The 23,039-nt window shown below is 38.2% G+C and overlaps 1 protein-coding gene across 1 annotated transcript; it reads right to left on the minus strand.

Annotated features, from left to right (window-relative positions):
* Nucleotides 1-5,268: 5,268 nt before the first annotated feature.
* LOC102832053 (geminin-like) lies at nucleotides 5,269-14,182 on the minus strand. Its single transcript, XM_006872829.1, has 6 exons — nucleotides 14,132-14,182; nucleotides 11,046-11,123; nucleotides 10,206-10,344; nucleotides 7,993-8,075; nucleotides 7,370-7,480; nucleotides 5,269-5,430 (listed from the first exon to the last, which is right to left on the minus strand). The coding sequence occupies exons 1-6, from the start codon at nucleotides 14,180-14,182 to the stop codon at nucleotides 5,269-5,271; spliced, it is 624 nt and encodes a 207-aa protein (XP_006872891.1).
* Between the last annotated feature and the right edge of the window lie 8,857 nt (nucleotides 14,183-23,039).

Here is a 23,039-nt window from a genome sequence, read left to right on the forward strand (position 1 = left end):
GCTTAGCCACTCTGTTGCCAGGGCGCCTTCATCAGCCACTGTTGTTGTTGGTAAGCGCTGTCGAGTGGCTTCTAACCCATAACCACCCTGCACAGAGTTCCCAAGGGGCAGCTGGTGGGTTTGAACTGTTGGCCTTGTGGTTCATAGTCCAATGCTGATCCTACAGCACCACACCAGGCCTCCTAGAGAGATGAAAATCAAAACCACAATGAGATACCATTTCACTCCCAGTAGAATGGCTAAAAGGAGACCTAGTGATACAACGGGATAAGTGTTGGGCTGCTAACTAAAATGTTGGCACTTTGAACCCACCAGCCCCTGCTTGGAAGAAAGATGAAGCAGTCTGCTTCCATAAGGATTTACAGCCTCAAAATCCTCAGGAGAAGTTCTATCCTATAGGTCACTGAGTTGGACTTGACTCTACAGTAGTGGATTGTTTTTTTTACAATAGCTGTTGATGTGGCACATAAGATAAGCACTGGACTGGTAACCTGAAGGTCGGCAGTCAAACCTACCAGCCAGTCTCAGAAGCCCTCACTATGAGTCAGAACTGACTCAATGGCACACAGCAAGATTAAATAAAGCAAAAAAATGAAACTAACCAATGTTGGTGGGGATGTGAGGAAATTGGTACCCTAATCCATTGCTGGTAGGAATGCAAAATAGTATAGACATTGTGGGAAACACTGTGTCCATTTCTCAAAAACTAAAAATAGAACTACCATGTTGTTGTTCAGTGCTGTGGAGTCGATTCTGAAGCATAACAACCCTGTTTAGTGTTTCAAAGGTGTGATTGGTAGGTTTGAACCACAGACCTTGTGGTTCAAAACTACCATATAACTCAGCAATTCCACATATACCCAAAAGACCTGAAAGCAGACGTTCAGTGACTTGTAAATTAGTGTTGATTGCAGCACTATTCACAATAGCCAAAAGGTAAATGCAACCTAAATGCCCATCTACAGATGAATGGATGAACCAATGTGGTCCATACATACAGTGGAATACTATGCAGTCAGTAAGAAGACTGGAGTCTTGATATTTGCTACAAAATGGATGGAACTGAGTGAGATGTCAATCACAAATGGCAAATATAGTATGACCTCAGTTATATAAAAAGACAAGAACAGGCATGGGATGCCGTGATTCAGCTGTGAATCACTTAACTGTATAAAGTTTGAAACTCTCTGGAATGAGGATAAATGAGCAAAAGTAGAAAGGGGGACCTCACTACCGTCAAAGAAGAGCCAGTAATGGAGTGTATCTTTTGGAACCTAAGATCCCTGCTCATTGAAATTCCTGTATCCAGGAACAGAAGGCTGTGGCTCTGGAGCCGTGGCAGACCAGCAGCACCACCACGAGCCAAGGGATTTCCCGCCCCACAGGAAGTAAACCTGAGTGAGTCTGGTCAGGAGGCATCTTGCTTCCAGAGTGGGGTGCCTCCAGGTACTTGGGGGGAGCTAGGTTTGTTGACCAATGGAGCAAGTACCAAGTGCCTTCTAGCTGAGTTGCTGTGGAGTGGTGGACATTTACTGGCAGCCTTAAAAGAGCTTTGTAATACTGGCCGGGCAGAGGTCTGCCTGTGAGCATGGATGAAGAGAGGCCATCCTTATCCGGACTGTGCTCTGAGCATTTCTGACCCAGACTTGTAACCAGTTCACTTTCCTAATCTACCACTCGTCTATTACTTTGTCATGCTGTGGTGGTTTGCCTGTTGCTGTGATGCTGGAAACGCTGTCACCAGTATTTTAAACACCAGCAGAGTTACCCATGGTGGACAGGTCTCAGCTAAGCATCCAGCTGAAGACAGACTACAAGACAGACTAGACTACTTCCAAATAGTTATTGAAAACTTTATGAATAGCAGTGGAGAGCTGTCAACACAAACATTGCATATTGAAACATGATGAAGAGCACAATAATGTCAGATATAATGCTGGAAGATGAGACCCTCCAGTTGGAAGACACTCAAAATATGACAGGGGAAGCCGCCTCTTCAAAGTAGAGTTGCCCATGATAATGAAAATGGAGTAAAACCTTCAGGACATTCATTTGCTGATGAGGCACAACCAAAAACGAAGAGAAACAGCTGTAAACATCCATTAATAATCTGAACATGAATGTACTATGACTCTAAGAAGACTGGAAATTGATAAAAATGAAATGAATGCATAGATTGAGATCCATTAGTGAGCCGAAATGGACTGGTGTTAGCCATTATGAATCTGACATGGTTTACAATGTCGGAATGACAAATAGAGGAGGAATGGAGTCACATTCATCATCAAAAAGAACATATGAAGATCTGTCTTGAAATACAATGCTGTCTGTGATAGGACAATATTCATACGCTTACAAGAAAGACCAGTTAACCATTATTATTCAAATTTATGCACAAACCACTAAAGTCAGTGAAGATGAAATGGAAGAATTCTACCAATGTCTTCAGCTGACATTGATCAAATATGCACTCAAGATGTATTATTATTGGCGATTGGAATGCAAAGGTTGGAAACAAAGAGGATGTATCAGTAGGTGGAAAATATGACCTTGGTGATAGAATCAATGCTAGATATTGCATGATGGAATTCTGCAAGACCAAGGACTTCTTCATAGCAAATACCTTTTTTAAACAACATAAAAGACGACTAGGTCTCACCAGGTGGAATACACAGAAATCAAATTGATTACATCTGTGGAAAGAAGACGGTAGAAAAGTTAAATTATCATCAGCCAAAACAAGGCCAGGGACAGTCTGTGGAACTTGCTCATATTCAAGCTCAAGCTCAAGCTGAAGAAAACTAAAACAAGTCCACAAGAGTCAAAATATGACCTTGAACATACCTACCTGAATTTAGGGATCATCTAAAGACCAAAGACCAGAGAGTTGTGGGATGACATCAAGAACATCCTACAGGAAGACAGCAAAAGGTCATTAACACAACAAGAAAGAAGGGCAAGACCAAACTGGATGTCAGAAGAGATTCTTCAGTGTAGAAATGCCAAAGAAAATGGAAGAACTGAGGGAAACAAAAAAGCTGAATAGAAAGTTTCAAAAGGCAGCTCGAGAAAACAGTCAAATATAAAGAAATGTGCAGATCCGGAGTTAGAAACCCAAAAGGGAAGTACACCCTCAGCAGTTCTCAAGCTGAGAGAACTGGATAAAAAATTTAAGCCTTAACTTGCAATACTGAACGACTCTATAGGCAAAGTCTTCAATGAGGCAGAAAGCATCAAGAGAAGATGGCAGTATTACACAGAATCACTGTACCAAAAAGAAATGGTAGATGTTCAACTATTTCAAGAAAAGGTAGCACATGATCCAAGAGCCAATGATTCTGACGGAAGAAGTCCAGGGTGCACTGAAAGCATTGGCAAAGAACAAGGCGCTTGGAATTGATGGAATACAAACTGAAATCTTTCAACAAACTGATGCAGCCCTGGAGGCACTCAGTCACCAAGAAATATGGACGACAACTACCTGGCCAACTGACTGGAAGAAATCCATATTTACACTCATTCCAAAGAGAGGTGACCCAACAGAATGTAGAAACCATCAGACAGTATCATTAATATCACACCCAAGTAAAATTTTGTTAAAGATTAAAAAAAAAAAAACAGCTGCAACCATACACTGACATTGAACTTCCAAAGATTCAAGCCACAGTCAGAAGAGGATGAAGAATAAGGGATTATCAATGCTGGCATCAGGTGGATCTTGGCTGGAAGCAAAGAATACCAAAACAATGTTTACCTGTGCTTTATTGACTACGCAAAGCTTGTGGATCACAAGCTATGGACAATACTGCGGAGAATTGAATATTCCGAAACACTTAACTGTACTCATGAGGAACCTGTACATGCACCAACAGACAGTTGTTCAAACAGAACAAGAGAACACTGAATGGTTTAAAATTAAAGTGTGTGCATGGTTGTACTTTTTCACCATACTTATTCAATCTGTATGGTGAGCAAATAATCTGAAAAGTTGGGTATTAAGAATAGCATGTTATCAGGATTGAAGGATGACTCAGTAACAGCCTGCAATATGCAGATGATACAACCTTGCTTGCTGACAGGGAAGAGGACATAATATACGGGTGAAAATCAAAGACCACAACCTTCATATGGGTCGCACCTCAATGCAAAACAAAAATCCTCACCTCTGGGCCAATAAATAACATCTGCATAAGTGGAAAAAAGACTGGAGTTGTCAAAGGCTTCATTTTGCTCAGAACAGACACCAGCACTTAGCAGTCAAGAAATTAAACATACTGCACAAGGCAAACCTGCTGCACAAGACCACTTTAAAGCATTGAAGAGCAGAGATATCAGTTTGAGGAGTAAGGTGTCCCTGACCCAAGTCACGGTATTTTCAATAACCTCATACGCATGTGAAAGTTGGACAGTGAATAAGGAAGACCATAGAATTGATGCATTTGAGTTATACTGAAAGTACCATGGACTGCCAAAAGAACAAACCAATCTGTGTTGGAAAAAGTACAACCAGAATGCTCCTCAGAAGCAAGTATGGCCAGACATTATCTCTCATACTTCAGACACATTACCAGAAGGAACAGTCTCTGGAGAAGGATATCATGTTTGGTAAAGTGGAGGGTCGGAGAAAAAAAGAGGAAGACCCTTACAAGATGGACTGGCACAGTGTTATTAGTAGCAATGGGCTCACATGTAGCAAAAATTGTGAGGATTGCACAGGACCAGGCAATGTATTATTTTGTTGTGCAAAGGGTCACCATGAGTCGGTGTCAACTCGGTGGTATCTAAGTGTAACAACTTTCCTAATAAACCTCTTAAATTCCAATACGGTGCCTGAGTTCTGTGTGACCGTTGCAACAAATTACTGAAACCAGCTGAGTAAAGAGGCTATGAGAATAATGGGTGTCGTATTTTTTTTAGGGATATTTTTTCCCTTGTTTCCTCCAAGATAGCAGGGATAGAAAGAAAACAATATAAAAGCACAGAAAAAGAAAAATTTCCTACACACTCCTTACACTCCATATTCCATCAAGATGAAGTTTATTTATCATATACACAAGTCATGCCAAATAATTGAGAAAATGCTATTTACATAAAATAGATTAAAAATACATAGTATTTGTATTTTAATACAATAACAGGGTCCCAGAATTCAAACTAGTTAGTCTGATTTCAGAGTTTGCATTATATAGTTATTTACTCTGCTACAAAGGACTATAGTGGAGGTAAACTTTGGCAGCATATTTCCGAAGTGTCAAATATTAATGATTTTCATATACACGGTTTAGCATCTGTAGAGGAAGATACAATTTCTTCAGCACATGTGCCAATTTCTGAGTCTTCCACTGCAGAATCTTCACCAGTTTCCTCTTCAGACTCAAAATCCTGACTATCCGATGATTCATAGTTATCCAGAGGTTCATGAGTCAGTCTCTTTTAAAGAATAAACCAATAATTTAATGTAAAAATTTAAAACCCAAGTCCATTATCAGCATTCTGATATAGCTGACCCTCAGTGTTGTAATGAGGTGTTTATTGCCATACTCAACTAAATGTATTTACAAGAAGTCAAGTGTTACAGCAAAGTGTCTACCATGTTCAATCCTGTTTCAGGAGAGTCCGTTTTTAATAATTAGCAAAGGTTTTTGAAGCACTGAAATGCTTTCAGAATACCATTTAAATCAGTATTTCTCAATCTATCTGCAGTGAAGGGCCTGGTTTTTGAATTACCAATGTACTGGGAACCAATCCTTTTAGAGCATTTAACAGTGCATCTACTGAACTTCTCCATGAAAACATCAAGCATTAATTCTACATAGTTCTAAAATGTTAAGCAATAACTCTGTACATGCAATTCTGATTTGGAAAACATTCTTTCCATCATCAACATGGAATTTTTACAAACATGACTAACTCAGGACCTATTTTAGGCATGACTAGAGTGTGGCTCTGTGTAAGTATTAGACTACAAGCTTCGTTAGAACTGTAAGGTCAGAGGTTTAAACTCAACAGCCACTCCGCAGAAACTCTATATAGGGTTGTTATGAGTCAGAAATGACTTGATGGCACTTAACAACAACAAGTGAAGTAACAAAGGAATTCTGGTAGTGTAGTGGGTCATGAATTTGATTGCTAACCACAAGGTTATCAGTTCAAATCTACCAGCCACTCCATGGGCGAGACTTACTGCTCCCGTAAAGATTTACAACCTCAAAAACCCTATATGGGGTCACTCACTATGAGCCAGAACTGACTTGATGGCACACCACTACCACCACCAGTGAAAGTAACAAGGATTCTGATGATGTAGCAAGTTATGCATTAGGGTGCTAACCAAAGGACCAGTAGTTCAAACCCACCAGCCACTCTGTGGAAAATAAGGCTGCCCACTCCTGTAAGGAGTTTTGAAAACCCTACGGACCATTTCTCCTCTGTCTTACAGGGTGGCTATGAGTCAGAATCAACGGCAGTAGGTTTGGATTTTTGGTTATTGTGGTTAATAGTGACCAGATTTATTCTTATTAACACATTTATGTTTTAAAAAGATAAAACTTTCAAATTTTTAAAACACCAAATAATAGTAAAGTCACACTAAAATTAAAACCGCTTTGAAATATGTCAACTACAAAATAGAATTTTCCATATATTCTTCCATTTTTCATATAAAAGTTGATTCCTTTTTATAAATCTATAAGAAAATAGATTTCTATTGCTTCATAAAAGTAAACAACAGAGATCAAGTCTAAATGGGAGAGAGGTAAACAGTGATAAATACACAACCTTGGAACAACAGTGTTCAGTGTGTAGATACATGGACAGAGACAAATGTTAAATATGTATGGGAGTAAGAGTAGGATATATATACATATCTACATATTCCACAAATACATACGAGTTTGAAAGAGGATATTTGTACATGGGTAACCACAGGGAGGAACTGTTGTTAAATGGAGGGAATTGAAATCACTGAGATGAACATAGTGTATGATTTGTTGGTAAAACTAATGATCTTGTCTATAAATCTTCAGTCAATTCACAGTAAAGTTTTTTTTAACACGCCTGTCCCCTAAATGTCAGTTATTGAGTTTTTACTACATGTGAGGAACGCCTCTCTATATTTTTATATTATATATTTCCATACATTATAACTTATTTCTCATAACAAACTCTGGTATAGGTTCTATTATTCTTATTTTATAGATAAGGAAAATAAAGCCAAGAAAATAACCTACTTTACTTTATGGTGCAAGGTACGGAGTTAAGACTCAAACCCAGAAAATATTATTCCAAAGCTAAAACACTGATACTATACTGCTTCAGTTTCACAGAAAAACAGATGATCTTGAATCAAATGAATATTAAAAATACCAACCTCTATCACCTCTGCCATATACTGTACATGTTCTGCCACTTCTGCCAATTCTTTATTCTCTTTTTTCAGGCGGGCAATTTCATTGTCCTTTTCCTCAATTTCTTTATGAAGCTATATAAAATAAATAAAGTACATATTCCTTAGATAACTATGCTGTTGTAAGCTAAACCTTAGGCCACCAGCATATAATAATTGATAAAAGTTCCTAACACAAGGGTGATCTCTATGTCTCTCAACACAGTAGGCTTTTTTGTGAAAGAACTCTGGTAACAAGAGCAGTCTTCCTAATTATTCTTTTCTTACGTTAACAGTAAAGAGCCCTGTAGTGTAGTAGGTTAAGCAATGGGCTGCTGACTGCAAGGTCAGTGATTCAAACCCACCACAGCCACTCCACAGGAAAAAGACGAGGCTGTCTGCTCTCATACCTTTATAGTCTTGGAAACCCTAATGTGTAGTTCTACCATTTTCCAATGGGGTTGCTGTAAGTTGGAACTAACTCGATTGAAATGGTAGGCCAGCATTAAAGCTAGTTTATACTGTTCTAATTAAATATGCTAAGCAGCAGACGAAAAACAATCCTGGAATTTAAAAAACTGTCACAAATAGTTAAAATCAGTACATACTTTCTCATTTTCCTTAAGTGTGTCATAGAGAGCCTTCCTCCGTTTTTCTGCTACTTCTTTCCAATATTGAGAAGATGGATTTTCTGAAATACATGAACGATTTACATGAAGGTATGTTACATGCTACTGTAAAAATGTAGTTTTTATTAAAAAAAATAAATTAAATTCCAATCTTACTCAGTACTGTCCATGATTTAGTCACAATCATTTTTAGAAGATCAGAATCAGAAAAAAATCAGTATTTTTTTTTCTATTTTACTTTTTTCAAAATTTTATTTTTAAAGACTTTAATCCTTCAGAAGAGTTGTAACAAATATACAATAAATAAACATTATCTTTCACCTAAATTAATGAAAAGAAAATTCTACATTGCTTTCTGTGTTTTCTTGTTTTATGTGTGTTTAATCTGAAAAGCCCAGATCAGTTGTTTTGTACTCTGTCCTTATATTTGGATTTGCCTGTTTCCATGATAAGATGTAGCAAAACATGTCTGGCAAGAATACTGTATTTATAAGTTTGTTGTGTCCTTCTCCAGGCATTATCAGGAAGCACCTGATGTCAATTTGTCACAATACTGGAAATGGTAAATTTGATTATCTGGTTAAGAAGATTTCTATCAGATCTCTCCCTTGGAAAGATACCTTTTTCTCTTGGTATTTAAAAACTGAGCTGTGGAATAAAATTTGTAGTCTGTGTGAATATCCAGTCCCATAACCACCTTTCATGCAATTTTAACTATATACATGTATCTTGCTTAATAAATCCATTAATTCTCTAAAGACAGAAAAATGATATTTTTCTACTTATGTAATTCCTTCTACAGTCTGTAGCTGGCATGTTTTGTTAAGAACATTTGTTAAGAACATTTCCCCAATTAAAAATTACTACCAACATGGACTCATATATTCTTTTTTTGTCAAATGTATTACATAGTCCATTCTGGTCATTATTCATTTTAATGCTCAAATTCTCCCAAATATAGTCAGTAAAAACCTGTTCAATTAACTACTATATTCTTTTGACATGTCCATTAGTTTATACTTATACTCCCAATTCAGTTCAATACAGGTTCTTCCTCAGTCCTTATTTGTTATCTGCCTTCACCATATTATGAACCTGGCTCAACATCAACATACTACTCATTTGTCCAATCCTAAAATATACATAAAAGTTTCAGAATTGCTTTATTAATATCATTCTAAGCAAAAAACTTAATAAACATCAAGATTTCTTGCAGTTCTTTTTATGTTTACTTGACTATGGTCAAGTTACATGAACTGAACTTTCTTCTTTTGTGCATTTATGTTAGTAATACAGCATATAGATGAGCTGTTTCTATATTTAACTTTTCTGGGTTTTTTTTTCATCTATCCTTGTTGATTTAATTTTAACCAAACTAAATGTCATGATTTATTCTACAGTATTACCAAAGTCATTATTTCTATTCACTCCATCGCTCCTAATTTTGCATACTAGTCTTACTGCCTAGTAAGCATTTTCCTTACTGACATGCAGGCAACTCAGAATAAACCTAAATGTCACAGTGACCTTATTAACTATGTCAGTTAATTTCTCTAGGTTTTGATTTTCTCCGCAGTTACAACATCAAACAACTTAGGAATAGTACAGAACCTTCCACATTGCTTATAAAACATTATTAGCTTATTTTGATTTCCACTGCCATTCCATTAAAAACTAGCACTTATTATAGGCACAATTCTCATTCATATTATCTTGTCTCTACTCAGTCATGTTTCTATTGGCTTCCTTAACTTCATATTCTGCTGGAATATTTAAATGTCTTTGTTACTTCAAATTTATTCTCTAAACAGCTTTTTTCTATAAAGTCTAGTCCCAGAATGCAAATTCTTACAACGTAATCTAGTACCAGAGCTGCCATATTAATAACTGTACTTTTCAAAAATACAAGGGGCTTCAACCAAAAAGCTCATGGAGAAATGGAATTAAAAGATAAGAGAATTTTCTATGAAATTTTTTAAAGCCCTCTCACAGTTCATCCACATTTGGATTTTAACAAACAAAATGTTCAGATCTGTCCAAATACTAAGAAAATACAAAAACTAAGTGATGTCTCTTATAGTATCCCAAATTAAGAAGCGGTAGGCAGAATCTGTAACAGTATAACAAATAGGCAATATTTGCCTTTTATTAGAATTAAAACTTTAAGGTAAAAGTTGTGTATTTTTACATACCTTTAATCATGAGATCAAATGCTTCTTGAGTGACTCCTCCAAGATTTTTATTTTCGGGCCCAATAATCCCGTCAGAGCTGGAAGTCTTAGATGTTAACTGGCCATTTCCAGGTTTCTTTTTGGATAAGCCTTTAGCCAACTGTAACAGAAATACATGTATCAATCTCATCTATTTTGATTTATTGAATAGGAAAGTTTGGATGTTGTGTATTTATAAATTAAAAGAAGATAATTCATCTATTTTTATTGGATCTCCTTTTTTAAAATTACACTAAAGCTAAACATACTATTTAGGACTTTTATTGAAAGGTGCTATCCTGGATAGAGTTGGGTCTAAAGCTAAGCCGAAATTACTTTTACTGTATTTAAATAATTCAGTACCATGGAAAGGCAATCATTTCAACCTGCCAAAGTCTATACATCCTCATTCACGATCCATCATTTGCAGAGAAGGATAAATGAAAGAATCTAGTATTCTAGTTTCAAAACAGCATTATTACCTTATAGAATAATTTGTCTTAATACATCATTCCAGTATTACTATAGGTCTTTATACAAATTTTGAGCTCTCTAAATAGAAGAATTAAATAAAAACCACTTCTTAAATTATTTCCACATTTCAATGACTTAAGTGTTTCTAAGGAAATCTTGGAGATATTTTTAATGCAGAGGTTTTAATCACCTGTAGTCCCTGGTGTGGCACTGCAGAATAAGCACTGAACTGCTAACTGCAAGGTCGTCAATTCAAACCCACCAGTCACTACTGGAAACCGTACACAGACTTGGAAACAGCTCAATGGCACAAAACAACAACTTTTTTTTTAACACAATAATGCATACCTCACATTCTCTTCCAACAAGAGATCCGGCTACTGAATGCTGAATCATCTTCAGAGTTCTTCTTGGGATAGGACTATTCTAAAAGTCAAATTAATTCATTACTTGGTTACTAAGTGTCTATATGAATTGTTACTGTCTTAGTTCTACTATAATTGAGGGGGACACAGCATACTAAAAATGCTTAATAGTTTGTCCAGCTACTTAATTTTATAATGTTATATATAATGAAGACATTAATGACACCAGCTTAATCAACTAGGAAACTTATTATTTCTCTAAAATGTTAATATAGTTTAAAAAAAATTTCTTAAGATTGTGTTACATAACCAAATCTGACAGAAATATGTAAATTTTTCTCCTCCCAATTCAACACATACTCTTGCTATAATATAACTTTGTCATCTAAAGATATCTTGTTGATCTAGTTAAGAAAAACAAAATTTCTAAGCTCTACTGAATCACTCAAAACATATGTAATGAAACTCCACTACAGCACTACACTTTTATAAAATCAAACATAGCATTGATGGTAGAAATCCACAAAAGAGATAAATGGGAGAGACAAAGTTAGCCATTTACACTACAAAATATACTTTTCCCCCTAAATCAAAAGGATGTTTCTCAATCCTGTATATTATATTCTCTAGTGCATTCATATGTATTCACAAAAAAATATGCAATTTTCAAGCCCATACTTTACATAAAAACAAACATACATGTGACATCCCCAAATAAAATAAAATAACCCACCACTAGCTTATAGAAGCAATTTTGCTTCAGGCCCATTCATTAGGGAACAGCTAAAAGTTCAGTGTTGACAGAATAATTAAAATACTCTAGTATGTGTTCAAGCTATTGTTTTTTGTTTTTTTTGGGGGGGGGTGGTGTGGAAATAATGCCTTCCTTGTAATATGTAAATATCTTCCTTTTATATTTCCTGATCTGAAAGCTCTATTTTTGTAAAAATCATTAGTTATACTGCCACCATGGGATAGCAAACAATGGTGAATACTCAAACAAGGGCTAGTAAGAATATGATACCAGACCAGCGTGAGAAAGTTACTGATTCCACACAGTACTTCTCATGACAAGAGTTCACCTTTCCCACGGTAATGTTTCTCCTGCTGATTATTATCTCACCATTTAACTTAAGAACAAATGCCAGCTACTGTGAGAACAAATATTATCCCAACATTTCAGATATAATTTAGATTACAGATTAGCCAACAGCCTCCAGACAAATAAAAGAAAATATAACTTTGGAATCTTAATAGAAGGTATTCATTTATTTAAATACTTGCTATTAGTAGTCCAAAAAAAGAAAAACAGCTAAATTATTGTCACTAAAAAAAGACAATTCCTAAGATTCAACTTTTATATACATGTAAACTTTACAACAGGTGCACGAGTGTTCCATACAATAAGCACTGGGCTGTGAACTACAAGGCACACGGTTCTAGCCTGCTAGCTACTCATTAGGAAAAAGATGAAGCGTTCTGCTCCAGCAAAGATTTAAAAGCTTTGTAAACCCTATACAGGGTCACTATAAGTTAGAACCAACTCCATGGCACATACAAACAACTAACTTCATAACATCTGGCCCTAAAAATGTAATTTGCTATATCATCATTTTCTTTATACAGATTATGGATATGAATAATACTCTTTAGAGTCAGAAAGATTCTTACATATTATTGGTTCATAAATTTTTGTAGGATAAGCATTAGACTGCAAGGTTGGTAGTTCAAATTCACCAGCTGCTCCTTGGAAACCCTAAGCAGAGTCACTATGAGTTAGAACCAACTCAATGTCACTAAGCAACATCAAATCTTTCTAAAAACAATTTGAGACTCCCAGAATTCTTTCCCCCAAAAGGCATTCTTACAAAATTTTGCACACAACTGATAAGGACTCTATGGACTTTAGATTAAAACTCACTCTTACAGATCTAGTTCTAGTCTAATTCCCTCATATTACAGATGAGAAAACTGAGGCTGAAATGCTATATAATGCACTCTAGGTCCTAGCTTTGGAGACAGAACCAAAACCAAACAGAACCAAGTATAACTAACTAATTAAATCATCATAAAAGTAAAAAGAATTAAATGATAATCTTACATACAGGAAACCCTACAGAATCCACTAAAACTATAAGAAGTAGTAAACAAATTCAAACGATTATAGACTATAAGATCAAGACAAACATCAGTTGTATAAAAACCCCAGCTGATTTCTGCAAAAATTGGCAGGCTGATCAAAAAAATCATATGGAATCCAAGAGACCCTGAATAGCCAACACAATCTAGAAAAAGAACAAAACAGGAGAACTCACATTTCCCAATTTGAAAACTTAACTACAAAACTACAGTAACCAATACAATATGATAGTAGCAAAAAATTAAATATGTAGCTAAGTGGAAAAGAGTTCAGAAATAAGCCTTTCTACTTATGGTTGACTGATTTTCAATAGGGATGCCAAGATGGTGGAACTTGTGGTTAGCTAGTATCTTAAATAAAAGCTACTTTAAGTCATATAATCACAAGTTCCTACATTAATATAATACATTACTGGTGACAACACCATCAACACTGGATAGCTTTTAGAAGTGGTACATAATTGGTTAGCAAAGAATAAAGTCCAATCATTGCAAACTCAGAGACCATATAAGACAGAGAACTGTCCCATATGGCTTCCAAGGCCACCAATCAATATGGAAGCAAGTTGTTATACCTCAACCACTGAGCACCCTACTGTTACACATTCTGACTCAAAATGTAGTTTCTCAAGGTTTATGGAAATTATAAACCAAATAAAATTTGGCTAACCCATGGCAAAATACTTCTAATCACATATGTCCATACAACAGATTAAAGTGACTCTATCACATACTTTTAAGGAGCTCTGGTAGTGTAGTGGTTACGAGTCGGGATGCTAATCTAAAGGTAAGCAGTTTGAAACTACCAGCCATTCTGCGGGAGAAAGGCTTTTTGCTCCCGTAAAGATTTACAGCCTCGGAAACCCTATACAGAGTCACTATGAGTCAGAACCAACTCCATGGCACACTACTACCACCACCATCACGTACCTTTAAATTCTCTTGAAGTCCTTCTTGCTTCTGCTTCGTACTGGGATTCATTATACAACTGGTGAAGGACAGAGACATATAACGTTGAAAATATTATATGGTTTGCACTAGAGGGTAAAGTCTGGATTTTTTGTTGAAAATACAATCCTAAAAATCACACTACTGTGTGGTGGAACTACTTACCTTTTCCCATGCTGCCCACAACCCTAAAGTTATTGACTCTTTATATTTCTATTTTACACAGACAAATGCAAACAATAATTCTGGATTCCCAACTTACAATGTATTCGAGTTACAACATATCACACTTTCAAATCATCTATGTTTTTGTACATTTTATCACTTAATGGACTTTGAAGAGAAAAAAAAACACTGAAAAAGAAAAAGCTGTCAAAAATTTTTACAACAAAAAGACAACTAGCTATTGTTGTCTCTAAAGTAAGTCAGAGATATCAGTTGTTTGAAAACATGGACCTAAATGCTGAGGGCTTAGATAGGCAGATTCAGAAAGCAGTGAAATGTCAGCAAGGAATAGGAGGGAGTTTTAAAGTTTGTGGAAAATGAAATGAAAAAAAATGAAATTTTTCCACAAACTTTTTTGAAGCCCCCTCTGTATATGAAGAAAATTAAGAGAAAGACCATACAAACAACCCTGACTAATTTTCTGACTATAAACACTATCCTCATTCCTAGGGATAATACAAATGATAGAGAACCTTTCATGAATGGAGTTCTGGGAAAATGCCAATGCCATCCAACTCTACATTGTTGTTGTTAGGTGCCATCGAGTCAGTATCGACTCATAGTGACCTTATGCACAGCAGAATGAAATGCTGCCTGATCCTGGGCCAACCTCACTACTGTTGCCACACTTGAGTCCATCAATAGTAAATTTTATGATATGTATTATTTATATATGTACGTACTAAAATATATCTGTAAATTTATATGTAATGTCTCCAAACCTCAAAGACAGATTGGATTTTAAGATACTGACAATAAAAGGTAAAAATGATGAAACCAAAACCCAAAATATGAGGTATTCTACTTACATCAGAATTTACTGACAATAGTCATAAATCAAAATTCTTAAAAAAAAAAAAAAAAAAGTGATGGCGTCCTAAATTAAATAAGCCACTTAAACATCTGTGAAACGGTCACCAAGAAAAGCAAACTACAGATACCTAGATTAATCTAAGTCCATCCTAAAGAAGAGCATCCTAACTTTGCTCTTCAATCCAAACCCAAACCTATACCTAGTACCAGCAATCCTATATAGGTTTTCTGAAACAACAAATCTTCACAGGAGCAGACAGCCAGTGGGACTTGAAAGGACAAATTTGCATTTAGCAGCCCAAGATTTAACCCACGGCACCACCAAGGCTCCTTTAAAGGCAGGTGAAAGCTTTCATAAACTCTGCACTGACAACCAGCAGTAATAATCAGGATTGTCATTCAGTCAAATGAGATTATGCACTTGCATTTGTAGGGAACTAAGAAGCTGAGGGGAGTCCACGTGTGGCTATAGGATACAGCACTGGACCGTAAGGTCGGTTTGAACCAAAAGGTCAGTGATTCAAGTAAACCAGCTGCTTCTTGGACACCCTATGCTGTGTCACTATGGGTCGGAACTGACTCGAAGGCGTTAACAATAAGAGACTTGAGGGAATCAAAGAGGGCACAGGAGGAAGGGGGTGAGTACTATGGGTAACCAGACCACCCTAACATAACATGGAACACTCGGGTCATGCCTGCGCCTCTTTGATAGAGCTCCCTGATACCTTTACCCAAACTGACTCTGGTGCACCCTATAAAGCATTTAACATCTGAAGAGGCTTTAAAAGTTTGTGGAAACATGCCAGTATCTTTTCATTACATTTTCCCATGAACTTTCTGAAGCCCCTCGTATACGCGCAAAGAAAAAATGATCAAGTGAGTCTAAGCCACCGTATGTTGACCACAATCCGGTCAGAAACTTTGACTCCTCACTTGTCTTGATTCTCGAAAGTATTTTTCCCTATCTTGTCTGTAAAAAATTTAAAACCTCAGCAGAGGTGATGGTTGCCTAACTTGATGAATGTAATTAATCAAGGTCAAAGAATTCAACACGTAAAAACTATCAAAACTGGCAAATGTAGTATCGTATATATTTTAACCACAATTTAAAATAGCACAGCACTTGAGCCCAAAGGGGACGCTGATAAACGTTAGAAATCAGTGCTGCTATTGTTAAGTGCCATCGAATCGGTTCCGACTCATAGTGACCCTGTATAGGGTTTCCGAGGAGCGGCTGGTGAGCTCGAACCGCCGATCCTTCGTCCGGGGCTTATCTTACAACAGCACACCAGGACCCAGGATTCAGCGACCTGCTCCTCGGAGCCCAGCTGGTGGCCCTGTTAGAACTCAGCGAGCTACTGAACTAATAAAAGCATGAATTCCGTCTCAGCCCTCGACAGGTACCCCCAGGATGACTCCCTCATACCAGCTGTACCCCAAATGTCCCCAACACCACCAGCTTGGCCTCCGGACACCAAAGAGGGCGGTGGTTCAGTCCAGCGCGCCAGAGTGCAGCAAACACGATGCGCGTTTCGGATGGCGCCTGCCAGCCAATAGGGAGCGCCGACGGAGAGCGCGCCAAAACCGACCCAACCAACCGGACGGCTGCTCGCCTCACCTCCCGCCCCCAACCTGGATCCCGCAACCTTTCAAATATTCCTTCATCTTCACCTTCACCCCTGCTCCAGCCTAGCCCCGGCCAGGTCCAGCAGCCGCCAAAGAAGATACCGGCTTCACACTGCCAGGAGTGAAAAGTGGTGGGGTTTTTTGGTTTTTTTTAAGGAGCTTCATGACATGCGTCCCTAGGTCCCCACTTCCTGCCATCTCTCGCACACTTACAAGACGGAGACTCTCAACTGTCGCAACGAACTCAGGTAACTGAGGCAGCGGCGCCTCTCACAAGGTCAAAACACAACCTATGTTCGATCCAACAGCCGCTGAAGTGATTGGCGCGCGCTGAGGTAGACGCTCACTAACTCGGTCTGGCAGCGCCTCCCGTCACGTGACATTGACGTAAGTATGTGGGCGGACCCTCCTAATTCCAGCAAATCACCTCACACCTCCGCCCGCCTTGACCACTCCCCTGCCTGCGCCTGCGCAGTAGGCGGGAGCTGGTATTAGATCTAGAATGGCGAGTGATTTGTGGTTGCTGAGGGAGTCGTTTGTATCTGTCCTTGCTCTGTGCTCCCGGAACTTCCTTTTCAGTGTGTAATACTTTTGCTTTTTGCAGTGAGAAAAAGATCTGCCTCCAGCCGACGTAAACACAGGGAGAACAATATATTATGCTTATATTGTACGACTTATATTTGTATAACTTACATTTGTGTAACTCCCTATTTTTAGTATGTCGTGATGCAATAGGAGTTACAAAAGACCTAATTTGGCCATCAATTAATCTTACAATTAATACATGTAAGCATTGTTCTTCGTGTTGGAAATACAATGCTGTTCTTAAGTGTCGGGAGTCTCGGACTCACAGCGATCCCGTATAGGGTTTCCAAGGAGTGGCTGGTGAGTTTGAACTGCCGTCCTTGAGGTTCAAACCGATTTTGTAGTCCAGTGCTTTTTCCCACAGCGCCACACCCGACATTGTAATTTCAAGGAACAGTAACCTTAGTAATAATTACACCTACTTTTTTTTTTTTTTCTCCTGTAAAATTCTCAACTTTTCTTTTGGAAACAGCACCTTTGGACTCTGGCTCTAACCAGAACTTTTGTTTACATTTACTATAAATAGTGGCGCAAATGGTTAAGGTGCCTCAGAAGAAAAGCCTAGCAACCTTCCGGAAAGCCAGCCATTGAAAACTACGGAGCACAGTTCTACTCAGACACATAAGAGTTCATCATGATTGGGAGTCCATTTAGGGCAACTGGTTACCACAGGTGCTGTTTGTTGATTCTTGTTCATCATTCCTTTTCCAAGTGACCCTATAGAACAGAGTTGTTAAATGCCATTGAGTCGGTTCCAACTCATAGCTACCCTGTTTAGGGTTTCGGAGGAATAGCTGGTAAGTTTGAACCTCCAACCTTGGTGTTTAAACCTCCCTTGAGGTCGAGTGCTTATCCTATACCGCCACACCAAGACTCCATAGGACAGAGTAGAACTGCCCCATAAAGTTTCCTAGGATCCTCATGTGGCGCTGTAGGATCATCACTGGACTGAACTACAAGGTCCTTGATTCAAATCCACCAGCTGCTCCTTGGAAACTGTATGTCGACACTTATCAACAACAACAACAACGGATCTTTACGGGAAGTCAGACCTGGTCCCCACTTGGTTTAAACAGTTGGCGGCACTGTGAGCTGGATTCATTGCAATGGCTTCAGACCTATGTAATTACGAGGTTTTGTAAGAGAAAGAATGAAAGGGACTGGGATAAAATACTTCAGCAGGGAGAGCTGCAGCTTCTGGAGTTGCCTGGCGCCTGTGTCATGCTGGATCCAAACGATAGCTGATATTTTAGCCTCAGGGCCTATTGGAATCCACCCTGCCAGAGACACCCAAGACCATATGCATATGAAAAAAATTAGTCCAAAGAAGAAAAGATTGAACTTTAGTGCTTTAAAAGATTTATGTGTTTGACTGCCTTATGGATATTGTTTTTTCCTGCCTGTTATAAAATAGATATACGTGTGTGATAGAAATGAAAAATGGGATTTATGATTACAGAGAGCTTGTAAGTCCGCCCTCAGCCTATATTTGATTGGATTTGCTAAAAGGGGAGTTCGAATTTACCTGGAAATTCTGTTAGAATTACAGTTAGAAATTACCTGGAAATGCTTTAAGCCTTTGTAGAATGTGGGGCTTTAGATGGAATGCTGAGCCCCACCCAGAACCTTCAGAGTTGGTACATTCACATTTGAAAAGACATGCAGAACAATCCAGAGCTTCTGGGAGACAGGAAATTCAAGCAGAGATAAAAATCCTATAATTTGGCATTTTGTGTTTTGGGGGCATCAAGGCAAGGAAATTTGGGCCTTCAGAGAAAACCTCCTGGTGTGGCACTGTGGGTTAATGCCTTGTACTGCAAGGTCGGTTGTACCGCAAGGTCGGTGGTTCAAACTCACCAGTCGCTCCTTGGAAACCATATATATACAGGGTCACTATGAGTCAGAACTGACTTGACAGCACTTAACAACAACAACAACAGGACTAAAAACTAAAGGGCACCAGAGTTAGTATGCTCACTGGGTCTATGTGTGAACAGAATTGGGGGAAATGTAGCAATGACAACATGGAGTGATTTGGGGCATATTCCACTGGCACCTGTTGACCTTGAGAAAACAGAAGCAGGAAGCCTGTCTGGTCTGAAGTTTAGCGAGTTGTGCAAATGCCTGAGCCCACAGGCACTGACCTAGCCCACAGGGCTGAGAGTTTTGGTACCAGATGGTGTAAAGTTCAGGAAGTGTGTGAACTCCCAAACTTACAGCTGGTGCCCACTTGGCCTAGATTGGATGGCTATGGTTGAGCTGACCAGAACCAAACTAGATGAAGATAAAGATATTTGATATTGTGAGCAAGTATTAATTGTTATAATTTGATGAACTGCATGCACTTTTGATTATGGCAATGCAATTGCTCAAAAATCCAACTGAATGGAAAATTATTTAAATCAAGGAATATGTTTGTATCCTCAGTGTACTGGGTTTATGGTGACAGGCAATTTAGACATTGGCTACCAAAAATGGGATGGGAGGTCAGGGTGATGGCTATAAAGGCATGAAGTGACTAGCTTACAAGCTTTAATAGGTGTGCTTAGTTTTAGCATGAGGGGACAAGGAAGATTCCCCACTGAGTAGTTTCCTCTTTTCCAGATGGATCTGGTGAAAGGGGATGGGGGATGATGCTGATAGGATTTTTTAATTTCCATTTTGAATAATTATTAGTAGGATTAATTGTGGTTGTCAAAACTGTAATTGTAAAGGATGTATAATTAAAAAGGGGGGGGGGAGTAGTTATCTTTCATTTCAGGAAAGGATGATCCCAGGACCATCATTAAGGAAGAGCATGAGTGGAGCATGGGATCCCTGCCTGGAAAAGCAGCAACAGCAGAGACCATGGCAGATTGCAGTGTCATGGAAAGACAGAGCAACTATAGACTGTAGCCCATGGAATGAGTAAGGCTGTGTGCCTATGGGCAGGAGGCTGACTTGTAGAATGTGCCCTTTGGACATTTAAATTAATATATATTTTTTGTTTTGTATGTGTGCATCAACTATTTTTGCTTTGTTCATTTGTGACATATAAGATGTAAATGGGGCCAGTGAATGTTCAGTTGTATGTGTTTTCGTTATATCATGTTAGGCACAGGTATGACTTTTCAATTGTCTTTACTTAGAGATTATGCATCTAGTTTATAGTTTTCAAGTTGACAAGGGGGGACTGTAATGGCTAAGGTTCTGCGTCAACTTGACTAGACCAGGACTTTCAGAGGTTTAGCAGTTGGGAAATACTTATTCCCATGGTGATGAAACCTAAGGCAGGCATAGTTAACTCTATGACTATTGGCTATGAGCAGCCAATCAATCGAAAGGATGTTTTATTGGTGGTATAGACTGCTCCCAATATAATGGACACCTGGGAAGGGCTCTTTCTCTCTCTCTTCTGCTAGGGACATGGGTCTCTACAATTGTAAGCTATTTCCTTGATAGTAAACGTCTCTTTATATGTTGTTATTGTTAAGTGCTACCTAGTTGGTTCCAACCCATAGCGACTCCATATAGAGTTTCTGAGGAGCGGCTGGTATGCTTGAACTGCCGACCTTAAGGTTCAAACCGACATTGCAGTCCAGCGCATTATATACATATATATGTTTCACTCCTTCTCTAGAAAACACGGAGATAAGACATCCTCCAGTCCTGATGCCATGGTTTTCTTCATATAATCTATCTTCTCAAATTATTTGTTCAGCATACAGATTGAATAAGTATGGTAAAAGAATACAACCCTAGTGCACACCTTCCCTGATTTTTAAACCACTTGTTCCGCTTTCTGTGTGCAGATTCCTTATGAGCACACTTAAGTGTTCTAGAATGTTATCAGTAGTTTGTCAAAATCCACACAGTTGAAAGCCTTTGCATAATCAATAAAGAACAAGAACGCATTTTTCTGGTATTCTCTGCTTTAGCCAAGATCCATCTGATGTCAGCCATGAGGTCCCTAGTTCTGCAGCCTCTTCTGAATCTGGCTTGATCTTCTGACAGCTCCCTGTCTAACTGTTTTTGAATGATCTTAAGCAAAATTTTACTTGCATGTGACATTAATGATATTTTTTCATGATTTCTACACTCCATTGGGTCATCTCTTTTTGTAATATGCACAAATATAGATCTCTTCCATTTAGTTGGTTAGGTAATTGTCTTCCAAATTTCCTGGCATAGATGAATGAGCACATCTTGTATTACATCAGTTTGTTGAAAGATTTCAATTTGTATTCTGTTGATTCCTGGAGCCTTGATTTTCACCAATACCTGTAGTACAGCTTGGACTTCTTCCTTCAGTACCATCAGGTGGTGATCATATGCTACCTCCTGAATTGTTTGAACATTGACCTTTTCTATTTGGTACCTTGACTCTGTATATTCCTTCGATCTTCTTTTGATGCTTTCTATATCAATCAGTTGTTTATGTATGTTGTTGTTAAGTGCCATTTAGTCCATTCTGACTCATAGCAACTCTGTGTAGGGTTTCTGAGGAGCCTTGGACTGATAGATTTGAACCTCCAGCCTTACCGTTTGCAGTCCAGTGCATCTGCTACATTGCCACAGCAGGGACTCCATTGTCACACCTTCATAGGTGTGACATAGTGTCTTAGAGTCCTTCAATATTTCAAGTCAAGACTTGAATTTTTTCTTTAGTCCTTTCAGTTCAGGAAATGCTGAGCATGTTTTTTCCTCCTGGTTTTCTAACTGCAGGTCTTTGCACATTTCATTACAATACTTTGTCTTCTTGAGCTGCCCTTTCAAATTTTCTGTTCAGCTTTTTTATTTCCTCATTTCTTCCATTCGCTTTAGCTTCTCTGCACTCACAAGCAAATTTCAGAGTCTCTTTCGACTCCTGTTTTTGTCTTTTCTTTCTTTCATGTCTTTTTAATGACCTATTTATTGCTTTTTTCATGTATAATGTTCTTGATGTCATCCCACAACTCTTCTGGTTTTCAGTCATTAGTACCTAATGCAAAAATTTGTTCTTGAAATGGTCTCTTAATTCATGTGGGATATATTCAAGGTCATATTTTAGTTCTCATAAACTAGTTTTAATTTTCTTCAGCTTCCACCTGAACTTACATATGAGCAACCTGTTCCACAATCTGCTCCTGGTCTTGTTTTGGCTTATGATGCTGAGCTTTCTTACTGTCTCTTCTTACCGGTGTAGTCAATCCAATTCCTGTATACTCCATCTGGTGTGCACCACGTATATTGTCACTGTAGTCACCTTTTTTTTTTTTTTTTTAATGAGTTGGCATGCTGACTCCAGGGCACAGAACCACCACCATCATTATAGTACCTCATATTTTAAAAAGAACACATAACAACAAGTTAATAATGTTAGAAGAGAAGTAGACTGTGATTAGAAGACTTATGTTTATTATATGCTTCTGGTGCCATAGGATAAGCACTAGATCTCAAGGTCAGTTTGAGCCACCAGGTTGGCAGTTCAAACTCACCAGCTGCTCCTCAGAAACCTGATACGGGATCGCTATGAGTCAGAACCTACTCGATGGCACTTAACAACAACAGCTATGACTTTTGGAGTCTTGGTGTGGCACTGTAGGATAAGCACTGGACCACAAGGTTGATTTGAACTGCAAGGTCAGTGGTTCAAATTCACCAGCTGCTCTTTGGAAACCCT

The sequence above is a fragment of the Chrysochloris asiatica genome, unplaced genomic scaffold (genome assembly GCF_000296735.1).
Source record: "Chrysochloris asiatica unplaced genomic scaffold, ChrAsi1.0 scaffold00213, whole genome shotgun sequence".
Lineage (NCBI taxonomy): Eukaryota > Metazoa > Chordata > Mammalia > Afrosoricida > Chrysochloridae > Chrysochloris > Chrysochloris asiatica.